This window comes from Strix uralensis, chromosome 10 (assembly GCF_047716275.1).
Source record: "Strix uralensis isolate ZFMK-TIS-50842 chromosome 10, bStrUra1, whole genome shotgun sequence".
NCBI lineage: Eukaryota > Metazoa > Chordata > Aves > Strigiformes > Strigidae > Strix > Strix uralensis.
This window is the reverse complement of record NC_133981.1, coordinates 4,175,443-4,188,173: the sequence shown is the minus strand read 5'-3', so window position 1 is coordinate 4,188,173 and position 12,731 is coordinate 4,175,443. Positions and strand designations below refer to the sequence as shown.

The window sequence follows — 12,731 nt, the reverse complement described above, 5'->3', positions numbered from 1 at the left end:
TTACATGGCTCTGATAGTTTAACTTACTCTATATACAAGCTGATCATTATTATCAGTATGATTGGCTGTGAACAAGGATATAATATGTTGTTTGTTCCATCAGTAGAACATAGTTTACATTTTCATATGCTAGCTTCCTGTGTTGTATTCTTACAAATGATGCTATTTTTCAACCTCAGCAATAGAAATACCAGTTATAATTAAATACTGTGTTTTCCTTTCCATTGCTTGGTGTCTTCAAAACAAGTATTCCTTTCCTTCCAAAATTTCAGACTTAGAAGCTGAATAGTAATGTATGCACCTACATTTTTTCTCAAAAAATATTTGCTATTTGGCACTTAGAACTAGTACTTTTACCTCAGCTTTAGAAGGAAATGAGGCGTGTACAGTCATTATGTCTTAGTATTCTTCTCCCTTAAGAAAACTTCAATCCATTGGTCAGCTAAATTTTACACATGAGTAATTATATCAAATATATTACAGTTCTGCAAATTTCATTGAAATGGTTCCATTTCTCTTCAAGGCCCTCTCTGTTTATTTCCTGGTTATAGAAGATGTGTTAGTATCAGCTCATCCCTCACTAAATGCCAGAATTGATGAGGAGACTAATTGTTAGGAACACCACAACTATGAGCGTACGTGTGTTTAAACATCAGAGGGTCTAAACGGAAAACATAAAGCCACAAAAAAACTTATTTTGTTAGTTCTTCTGCTTTTGGTATTACTTGTTTTATATGAAACTTCTTTTTTTTCTAGGAGGGTAATGGAACTGTAATATGGTTCACATGCAAAATAGATACCTGTAACTGCTCATTTCTGTATTATAAAAACCAGCAATATACAATTGTTGAATTAAGTTGGAAAAACTTGAAACTGAGAGAATTTAAAGAGCTGCTGGAATAGTGCAGGACAGTGTAGCACATTGATGTTAGTGTTCTAACAGTGTTCCCTGAAACAAATGGAACAATCATCTAATGAGAATTAAAACATGTATTTAAGTAGGATATTTAGGAACCTAGGTAGTCATCATTATCTGATTTGTCTTTTGGAAAGGAGTTATCAGGAATGGATAACATTTATTATAAACAAGAAGTAGTTTTGAGTTGTTATGATAAACTGGGGTCTTGTCCATACTAGAAATTTGCCTGACAGTCTTCAGTGGGAAAGGGATGCCAGCTTTGGAGAGGTCTTTTTCTTATGAATCTCAGAAAGAAATCATCAAAGAATCTCCAACTAAGCCTTTGGAGCGCTTAAGCTGCAGTAAATTTAACTTATGAAGTAATATTGAATAACAACTTTTTTCCCCAGAAAGCCTTCAAAAAATGTACTTTCTTACAAGTTAGCTGCAAAATGTATTGGGGATATGCTAGGTAACAGAGCTCACTTGGGCTAGCAGTCCCTAGGTCATGTGTACTGATTTGTTTGTATAAATAGTTGTTGTAAGTGCAAATATGTCAATATCTTTTTTAATATGAAAATGTTATGCATTATGAATCACGGCCTGTGAGAAACTAATACTCCACAGAGACTTCATTTATAAAATATACACTAATACTCTTCTGCAATGATTAGTGGTTTGAGTTTTATTAACGAGTATTGTTTCTCTTTTCTAGTGGTGCAATATGTGTATTGACTTGGTAGCATTCACCAGTGAAATATTCAGAGGAGCTGTCTTCCAGTCTTTGGATGGAATTATTATTTCGGCTAACTGTAAACTGAGAAAGATCTTCACTTTAAAATCCAAGCCTCAAGATACAGCTGAGGAAGATGGTGTGTTATAATTACTATATAGTCTTAATCATAACTTTCATATTATAAAATCAAAAGCTTCTTAGTCATCAGATTGGCAATTTGAGAGATTGCATGATTTCATGAAAATTAAAGTAGTAGTACAGCATATTAAATCTGTTCGTTTTGGGCTTTAGGTGACTAAATATATGTGTTACTCCTCTGTTTTAAACATTGACTTCCTTAGAAGTATTTTACTGAAGAAATTCTGGCAAGATTTATCAGGTGGAGAGCTTGTTTTAATCAGAGTATCTTATGCTGATAGAAATCAGATTTTGGTCAAGAAGAGAATGTCTGAAAGGAAAGAGAAAAACTTAGCAACATTTGCTGTTTGTTTCCTTAATTTTTGACATTAACAGCTGATGAAAGATTTCTTATTTAAATAATTCAAGACAAAACTGTTACAAAACAGTATTATATGAAACAGAGCTATGAAACTATCATAAACACCTCTCTGATCTTAAGTCCATTTATTCTAATGTGTTCACTGGGAAAGTAATACTGGTGGTGAGCTGGAAAATGAGAGATTATAGATGTAATAGAGGATATTGGTCAAAAGTTTACCAGTCTCCCAACTAGCATCATAATCCTCAATCATTATTTTCCAAGGGAGAGAACTTCATTCCTCACTGATATTTGCAGTAATAGAGGAGGAATTGAAAAAGCATGGCTAGCATGTTCTTATTTTAGAGGAACCCTAGTTGTAGTTCAGCTTCAATTCATTCAGATTCTTGTTTTGTGGCTTTTAAAGAACACACATGAAAAAAGAGTTCTGGTCTCTGAAGGAGGGATAGTTAGCAGTATTGTAAGTGTAACAAAATGAACAAAATGTATCTTCCGTTTGGAAAACCTAAACCAGTAAGGGAGAGTATGGGATCATTGTGATTACTCCTCTTTTTTTTATTGGTGAGGTTGGAAAAAATAATTCAAAAAATGACTACAGAGAGAATCTGGTAAATTCTCAGCAGAAACTGCAGTTAGAGGCCTCACTGGTTATAATTTAATTTAACTCTGTTGGTGCATTGTTTTCTCTCTTCCATTCTAAACAGGTTTTGAAATGTGTGTAAATGTTCTAAATGAGTTCCAAAATTCAAAAATGTAGTTAACATAATGAGTAGACAGCTTCAATAAACTGTATGCATGGTAAAATATTGCACTTTTAATTACTGGATTATCAATTCTATGATTATTGCACAGCTGGTGGGCATTAGTATTTTCTGTATGCTTATGAATTTCCTTATCTTAAGGAAATTTCCTTTCCTTAAGACTAGGCAAGTCTTAAAATTATGTTACAGCTCAGGGTTTGGCTGTATTAAAACAACTCTATACTTCATACCGAATTACAGAAAAACAATAGTAGTTTTTTGTTAGTATTAATTAACTTTCAGTTAACAATCGTGATTTGATAAAGTTTTTTTCCTCTCAGATGATTGGACCAGTTAGTTGAGCTCCAGTGGATGCAATAATATTGCAACTTGTAATGAGGGTCAAGTTCTTTGCTTAAACCTCCTTGGTGGCAGAAGTAGTTATTTCAAGGTGCAATGTGTGGGTTATTCTTTCTTAGTAGCTCGTATACCATACGTTTTGCATTCTTAAAATGATAGCAAGTGGAAAGGCTAAACCATATATACTAAGAAATTATTTCTGTATGAGATCATTGAGATAGAAGAGGAAATAATTTATCTTCTCTGCCCTATGATATTGAGGCATACAGGCTTGATATATACCTAGTTTCTGGTTTCCATAGTAATCTCAAGGTTATATATGGGGTTTTTATCACTAATTTTACCATCTTACAGCAGTAAATAAATGGTTGAAAAAATATGTCTACTACTGAAATATGACATGGGACACTTGAATTTTTCTATTAGGATCTCAATACTTGATCCATTATTCATGTTTGGTTTTGGGGTTATATTTTCCTCTTATCCTTGGAAAAGAGGCTAATATTCATTAGCTCACTATATTCAAGTCTTATAAAATTTGGAATGAATTTGCATGAGAACATCAGGAATGGTTCTGACTCTGGGTACCTTTCTTCATAAAGAATAACTTTCATAAACTCAGTCTGTATTGGATATCAAAGGGAAAGCAGAGACAATCAGATCACATTCTACTAGTGCCTGGTGTCACAAGAATAGATAGCTTGACAGCTTTTTAGTTTATCATGAAAGTGTAATGGTGTCCAAAGTTTGGAATTAAGGCTTGTCAGATTCTTTATTTGCATATATGGGACTCTATTTGCTACTTCAGTCCCACTGACATCAGTACCATTTTCAGATGTTCATTTTGTCTGAAAATCAGTATATCAATATTAGAATTAAAACTAAGTTAGAATAAAGTTAACAAAATATATTTTGTGACTCTGTTTTGCTTATTCACTTGCCAAATCAAAGAGGTTCATTTACTATGGTCATTCCAGCCATTGGTGCATCTTTCTTAGTTTAAATGTATTCAAATATTTTGGCCTGAAAAAATGCACAATATAATTTTAAAATGGACATGCTTATTGTCTTAAAAATTAAAAATGCAGCAAATTTTTCAAATTACTATAATTATTAAATTGTTATAACCATATGAACTAAAATATATGTAATCTAACAAATAATGTAAATCAAATTTAATTCTGTTTTGTCATCAGAGTGAAGTAAAACCCACGTTTTTTAATTTTAGATATGTGTGTTCTTCCATTTATGCCACATGAGCCCACAGATGTTATTCCTCGAGCCTGCCAGCTAAATACAGATGTGCCACAAGTTACACAATTGCTGAACCTGACTAAAATTCACAAGCCAGAGTTAAAATGCAGGAGATATCCAGTAACAGAGCAAGAAACAGGTACTCTGTTGTATTAAAATATTGTGAATATGATTGATATAGTATACATACAAATAATGGGGGGGGTTGTCAAAGTGCATGTTAAGAGTTCCAGTGTCTTGAAAATAAAACATGACAACTCTTCTATAACTGTAATATCATGAGCACATACACATGTCTGTTCTATAGTTTGAGATCTATGTGCAGCCTGAACAATTCTAATTCAAACATGGGATTTATAATAACAATATTTGAGGCATGTCTTTTCTGTTGGCTTTCTGGGCTGCGAGCACACATTGCTGGCTCATGGTCAGTTTTCCATCCACTAACACCCCCAAGTCCTTCTCCTTGGGGCTGCTCTCAATCCACTCCTCGCCCAGCCTGTGCTTGTGCTTGGGATTGCCCCAACCCATGGGCAGGACCTTGCCCTTGGCCTTGTTGAACTTCATGAGGTTCACACAGTCCCACCTTTCCGGCCTGTCCAGGTCCCTCTGGATGGCACATCCCTTCTCTCCAGCCTGTTGACTGCACCACACAGCTCGGTGTCATTGCTTAACTTGCTGAGGGTGCCTCAATCCCACTGTCTGTGTCTGCAACAAAGATGTTAAACAGCGCCAGTCCCAACAGCCACCCCTGAGGACACCACTCGTCACTGCTCTCCACTTGGACATTGAGCCCTTGACCACAACACTTTGAGTGCAACCATCCAGCCAATTCCTTATCCACTGAGTGGTCCATACAGTTACAGCTGAAGGCTAGCAGCAAAGAGGCCTCAATTTTTTTGTTCTAGGCTCTGTATTGTTTAATATAGTTACGAATAATCTCAAGAGAGAATTGAATAATGTGGGAGCAAAATTTTCATGTGATACAGAATCTAGGTTAATAAAGAGTGGGACTTCAGAGAGTTTTAAACTTGTAAAATGGGCAATCCACTGGGTACTTTTTAATGAAAAACACTACAGAGCAGGTAACATGCAGGAAATGTCATATTCTGCTAAACAAAATTTCAGTTTACTGGTTTTATTTCTTGTGGACACTGTGTTGAAAAATTATGAGCTCAGGACCACTGTACTGGGTAAATGTCTATCATGATACCACGTAAATCTAGCTTTGATAAATGCAAAGGATTGTACATTGGGGAGAAATGTGAACTACAGTTAAGCTTTAAAGTGTCAAAATTAAATGACTCAAGGAGGGAAGGTTATCATCACCATAGGTAGAGCTTAGTACAACTCTCAGATTAATATGTAGCTACATTTTTAAAAGGCTAAGATGCTGGGTAGCAGGAAGTTCAAATTCATATGAAATGGAAAAGGTATCAAACCTTTAATAAATCAGTTTTGCATTATTATCTGAAATACTTTATCCATTATCAGTTAAACCATCTCAGAAAAGATTTAACAGAGAAGTGATTCAGAGAGAAGCAGCTTGAATGAAAAACTCTTACATTAAGATATGCTGAAAACATTAAAAATTGACTTAAAGGAGTTTATAAAGTAACTATTGATACAAAGAAAGTTCAATAAAAGCTGCTTTTTCATGGCACAAAAACAAGACATCATTTGATGTGATGATGCAGTTGAAAATTAAAAACTGATAGAAGAAAATAACATGTTACACAGAATATGATTGAAATATGGAATGCACTGCTACAACAAGCTGGTGAAGTAAAGAAATTTGTATGATTCCAAAACCAGTTGGCCATTTATATGGGTAAGAGTAATGTCCATGCCATTGTATTTAGCACCAGTAAAAATCTGAAGGGAAAATTTTATCTTGTACTTCTAGGTTTTTCCAACCTTACTCTAAGAACAGGGTTGAAGGCAGATTATTTCATAAATCCCTACTGAAATTATCTTGTGCCATTTCTGAAGCGTTTGGTTTTAGCCATTGTTTGAAACTGGATGTTAGACGGATTATTGGCCTGTCCTAGAATAGCACATCCTGTGTTTTTATATTTAAATTGGCATGTCTGTCCACATGACATTTGTAAACCAAGAATTAGTAGAAACTGAACTGTAGAAGCAAATGCCAAGATTTGAATGTGAAATTGCTTTAAATAGGCTTGGGTCAGACAATTGGCTGCTTTTTACTAAAGCTATTATTTTGTTTTAAAACTGTGTATTGCTTTCTACCTGCAGTAAAGTCAGTAGTAAAATTTTACTAAGGCAAATGTCTTTATAGTCCTTAATGTTTTGATTCAAAATAATATCTCTTTAAAACTGGCTGACCAATGAGTGGATTGAGGGCAGCCCTGCAGAGAAGGACTTGGGGATACCAGTGGATGGAAAACTGACCATGAGCCAGCAACATGCGCTCGCAGCCCAGAAAGCCAACTGTGTCCTGGGCTGCATCCAGAGCAGTGTGGCCAGCAGGGCGAGGGAGGGGATTCTCCCTCTCTGCTCCGCTCTCGGGAGACCCCCCTGCAGTGCTGGGTCCAGCTCTGGGGGCACCAACATCAGAAGGACACGGACCTGCTTGAGCAGGGCCAGAGGAGGCCACAAAGATGACCAGGGGTCTGGAGCACCTCCCCTGTGAGGACAGGCTGAGAGAGTTGGGGGGGTTCAGCTGGAGAAGAGAAGGCTCTGGGGAGACCTTAGAGCGGCCTCCCAGGACTTAAAGGGGCTACAGGAAAGGGGGGAGGGTCTCTTGATCAGGGGTGTAGGGATAGGACAAGGGATAACGGTTTTAAACTGTTGGAGGGTAGATTTAGATTAGACATAAGGAAGAAATTCTTCCCTGTGAGGGTGGTGAGGCTCTGGCACAGGTTGCCCAGAGAAGCTGTGGCTGCCCCCGTCCTGGAAGGGTTCAAGGCCAAGTTGGACGGGGCTTTGAGCAACCTGGTCTAGTGGAAGGTGTCCCTGCCCGTGGCAGGGGGTTGGGACTAGATGATGTTTAACATCCCTTCCAACCCAAACCATTCTATGATTATATGAAAACAATTTTGTAATTAAATAGATCATCATTAATAACAGCAATAGAATAACAGACATAGATTGTGTTCATTAATGGAACTCTATAGTTGTAAAATTATCCATAAACAGTAGTGGTCATATGCTAACTATGTAAAGAATGAAATAAAATTTTCAGCTATTGACAGATTTTTTTGTGGTTGAACAAAATCAGGTTTTTTAAGTCAGTTGTTGAGTTTTGAAGACATCAGCTGTATTTCCAATGAGGAAATAAATCAATGTAGATAAAACCCATATTTTTCACTAGTAGTATGTATCATTGTTAGAATTCTAAACATAACAAAAATATAATTTCCTCATTCTTGGATTATTACTGTTTGTGTAAATCCAGTTACACATAACTAATCTGTACCCTATTTTTTATTCAAAAAAAATTATTCTCTAGATACATGTGCAACAGTACATATCCTGGAATATGTGCGAATATGTGCAAGCACTTCTTAAAAAGGGGGGATTTTCTTTTAAAAAAAGAGGATTTTAAAATGAGAATATTTTGTATGCTCTGATTCATGTCCTTCATAGAGAACTGATAAATTTGCCCCTTTTAAAATGTTGAATCGATTTTTATTTTCAGCTTAAACTTGAGAAGTACATAAACATCTTACTGCTAAAGCACAGAAAAATACACAGGTGAAATCTCTCTTTATAGGCACCCTCTTTCATCTACTCTCATGTTATTATTTGCTTCTGTACAAGACACAAGACTAAGCCTTTAATTTGGTCCACATAATAATAGCAATGTCTTACTGAAGTTTTCCATTTTCCCCTTACTCTGTACCTCCTTTATGAGTCATTGATTCATCATACTAAAACAGGGTAGGAGAACATCTTTTGAGAAGGAAGTAGGTCTGAAGTAGCTTAGAAGTGGGTCTGAACAAGCAAATTAGATAAAGAATCCATTTCCAGCACATCTTCATCAGTGTAGGGAATGTTAGAAGTGGTGCTGTAGGTAATGAAGATACATTTTTATTCCACTGTTTTTAGTACTTTCTCAGTCTTAAGGATTCTCATCTTTAGTGTTTGGATTCAGTGAATAATCATTTCCACAATTTTTGTTAAAATGCTCTGGAAATACATGTGCAAAGTATTGACCAAAAGAATAAGATAAATTACAGGGAATGATAACTACTGGTGAAGTTTAGTACTATAAAAGACAAGACTATTACAGTGAACAATAGTATTTAAGGTGTAGCATATCATGAAACTCTAAAGAAAAATAAACTTTGAAAGAAGTATTTCTTTGAGAACAACCTTCATAATATGAAAGGTTTAAGTAAATACTTTTTAAACTTCTTTTCTTCTGCTTTTATGGGAATATGAAAAAAGCAACTCAAAGATTTTATCATCCACACTAAACTACCATGCTGATGTTTTTTCAAGTTGTTAACTTTTGCTGTCTTGATATACCTCATTAGTAAAGGCAGTCTTTGTCCTAGAGCAGCTGAAATGAATATGAGGGGTTTTAAATTTTTGCTTAGAGTAAGACCCTTCATACATTTACTTATTTAAACTACACGTAGCTTTTTTTACATGCAAGTACCATTTTTGTAATATTAAAGGGCAAATAATATTTTTAGAGTATTATTGCCCCAAGTAGTCAAGTCGAAGTTCTGTTGTGAAGTTTGATGATAAGTTTGCTTTTGAAATAGCAGAGGAAACTTTGGGATTCAGTTTCTCAGTGATTGTATTCAAAAATCAATACTTGGCTGAATTATCAGAATACAAGGGACTGTAAAACTTAAATATTTGAGTACAATCGTGTGAATGATATATCTAAACAGAAAATGAATGTTCATTTAAAACAAGGCTCAAGTTTTATTCCAGACTAGAAAGATATATAACCTGTAGGTATATATAGTAAAATAATTAATGACAACATCCCTGACCTGCATGAAAATGAAATGTCTTCAGTTTAAGGTTTAATCTTTATTTTTAATCCCATTTTATGAACATAGCATGTGCTCTTGCAGACATGCTTTACAAACTTCAGAAGCTGGACTTCTTGAAAATGGAAGCTTTGCTGTGTTTAAGTACCTCTTAATTGGAAAATGTTCTTTTTATCCACTAAACTTTTCGTTTACTTGATAATCAAAAGCCCAAATTATTTTTAGTATCATCCACTTTTAATTACACATACTATTTCATTATGCCATCAGCATACTGTTATGTGTAGATGTAGGTAATTAATTGCAGTCAATTAATGTGTTCATAAAGAGAGATTTTCATGCAAATCAGCTTTTATAATTGGAGCTAACAACATCCCAAGGTAGTCAGCAAATTAAAGAAATTGATGTTAAACCAAGACAGGTCATCTAATCTTGTGAAATGGCAGCTGTTAGCAAACAAATGTCACATCAGGAAAAAGGGAAGAAGGTAATGGCAGGAAGTGGCTTCTTTTGTTCTTATTAGTACAGTAAATAATGATATTTGGTGGCTAATGCATGATCTTTTTTTTTTCATTTCCTTGAAGACACTGGAAATAAAGCTGATCTAGAAATAAGTTTAAATAATTCTATAAAAAATACTTAGGAGAATCGACAAAATGTTTTGTTTCTATTTTATTGCTTTATGAAGGTATCAGATCTCTAAAGTGAGATAGCAATTTGACACTGAAGTTGTAGCAAGAAAAAAATCTTCAGGCATTGTAAATTTTAACTATTAATTCATGTGAAGATACCCTTTTTTATCAGCTCTGGAAAGGAGAATTCACTGACAGTCCTGGAGAATTAAAAAAGAGGAAAATAGATATTACATGCAGTTCTGCAACCATGGTGATAAAATTAATACGTCCCTGGTGATAAAATTAATATGTAACTGGTTTACTGTCTTTCCCTTTTAATTTTTTTTCAGCAGATTCACCTGCATTCTGTGTTTACTTTTTGTTTGTCTTGCAGACTGACTGGCATTTTCTATGCTTGAAAAGAATTATAAAAATATATCTACTTTTTAAACAGTAAAAAATAAATAATGGAAGGCGTAGAGTATTTTAACAGGAATAGAGTGTGTTTACAATATTAGGCTCAGCCCTGGTAATACAGTAGATTCAGTAATTTCAAAAAGCAAGCTACACGTAAATAGTTCTCCTCTGGGCTGTGAATGATACCTGAACAGTCTTGCCTCAGTTTTCTTGTGTTATTATTTATTTATTCTGTTATTTATTAATTAGAGTTGTTTTTTCTTCCTGTCAGACTTTAGGTTTTCATTGAAGTTCTAAAGAAATCATGCAAACCAATTTTTTTTGTGCTTATAAATAGCCCCTTTTTAAATAAATCTTTAAAGCAAGGAGATTAGAAATACATCTATATAATAGACCAAAAGTTTCTTGATTGTATGTTGACACTTATATAAAATGTGCATTTGCTATTCCTATGTATTTCTAGGGATTGAACATAAGGAACATAATTTTTATGTATGTTTCATATTTATAATTCTTTTATTTCAGTTGATTTGAAAAAAAGTATTAATATTTATTCTTTGTAAGTACTGTATTTTTTTAACCTATTATTTTGCTTAATTTAGGTAGCTTGATTAATAGAGGACAAGGCAATATACGCAGCGGTAAAACTCAGGATGTATCACATATTGCTTTTGGATCAAAGATCCTTGGGCCACCTCCATCTTCAAACAGAAGAGTCAGTACAAAGGTATCTGGAGAGGTAAGAAGGCTTAAATTACAACAAAACTGCTGGCACTTCTACAAAAGCAGAGATTGACAAGCAGAAGTGTCACACTAAAGGTTTTTTTCAGAACTGATGTGAGGCTGTGTCTGGAGTGCTGTGTCTGGAGTACTGTGTTTGGTCGTGGATCCCCAGGGTAACATCCAGTGGAGGGCAAGTTAAATGCTTGGGTGGCTACAGCACATGACATGGATTTGTTCAGCCCACAGAAGAGAAGGCTAAGGGAGAATCTAGTTGCTATTTTCAACTAATGCAGGGTTGTAGAGCCCAGATTCTTCTAAGAGGTGCAGTGAAAGGACCAGAGGCAGCAGGCCCAAATTACAGGGAAGCTCTGACAGTATAACAATGAAGTGGTTCAGTACTGGAACAAGGTCACAGGGAGACTCTGGAATTTCAGAACTTTCAAAGATCACAAAACTTGACTGGAATAGGCTGATCTGATTTCAGCATTAGGCCTACAGAGGTCTCTTCCTACTGAAATTACTCTTTGTTTTCTTACCATTCTTATTTTTCTGAATTTTTTGTTCTAGACTGCTGAAATTTGTGTGTGTGTAAATATTTTCCCTTATGATGACAGCTATGATGCAGAGCAGAAATCATGTATTTTGGTATGCTCTAAGTGGATGATAGTCAGCCATAAAGTAGCTTATGTGATGCTATCAATAACAATGCCAGGGAAAACAACAGGTCTCACTCTGCTGGCAAATAAAATGCAGGTTTTAGGAATCTGGTAGGGACTACAGTTCCCAGCTTAACATCATGAATAAAGGATCCAGCCAAAGGAAGTAGATTCTTCTGTGGGAAGTCAATTGAAAGCTAAGATATAAAATGAAATTTCTTTCTCCAAAGAAGAAATGACTCCTGAGGTCTAGAATAGCCACAAGTTTCACTGTGTTTTTATCCAGATAACGAATTTTTTTCATTTTCTTTGCCTTGTTTTCCTTTCACTCAGTGAAAAAAGCCCTGCCTGTTGCTAAAGATTGAAGATACCACAACTGTACCTACCAAAAAGTTTCCTGAAAAGATAATATTTTTAAAAAAATATTTGGAAACATTTATTTGAAAAATAAGCTTAATTCAAAATGTGTGTTCACCTTTGAGTATTTTGAAAGCTGTTACATTTTTGTCTTTCATTAAGAAAATCATGTCTTTCAAGGTAACAAAGACCTGGCGTAGGAAAAGTAATAGATCATGCCAACTTCAAAGTTCAGGAAAGGGAACTGAATCCGTGCAAGACATTGAGAGATTGGAGCTGTCATTCTCACCATGCAATGATTCTTTAGATCAAGGAGGCAAAAGGAATACTCACCAGACAACTAAAGCTGTATGTCAAAATGGTAAGAGCATAAAGAAAAGAACTGCCAAAATTTTTACATGATTCTGACTTCAGAATGTAAGACTTAATTCTCTGTTTTTCTAATCCTTTATCTTCCTTGTTAATTACTAAAGGCATTTATATTAAATCATGGCTTATTCT

At 34.9% G+C, this 12,731-nt stretch overlaps 1 protein-coding gene across 4 annotated transcripts in view; it reads left to right on the top strand.

The window, feature by feature from the left end:
- Window positions 1–12,731, top strand: part of CFAP20DC (CFAP20 domain containing) — an 85,448-nt gene that overhangs the window by 24,407 nt on the left and 48,310 nt on the right. For 3 of the 4 annotated variants that reach the window (XM_074878778.1, XM_074878779.1, XM_074878777.1), the window contains 4 exons: window positions 1,614–1,770; window positions 4,462–4,626; window positions 11,097–11,233; window positions 12,411–12,591. In XM_074878778.1, the coding sequence (XP_074734879.1) occupies window positions 1,614–1,770; window positions 4,462–4,626; window positions 11,097–11,233; window positions 12,411–12,591 (640 nt within the window). Of the gene's footprint in view, window positions 1–1,613; window positions 1,771–4,461; window positions 4,627–11,096; window positions 11,234–12,410; window positions 12,592–12,731 lie in introns of those variants that run through there. The other variant, XM_074878780.1, reaches the window with a different exon arrangement.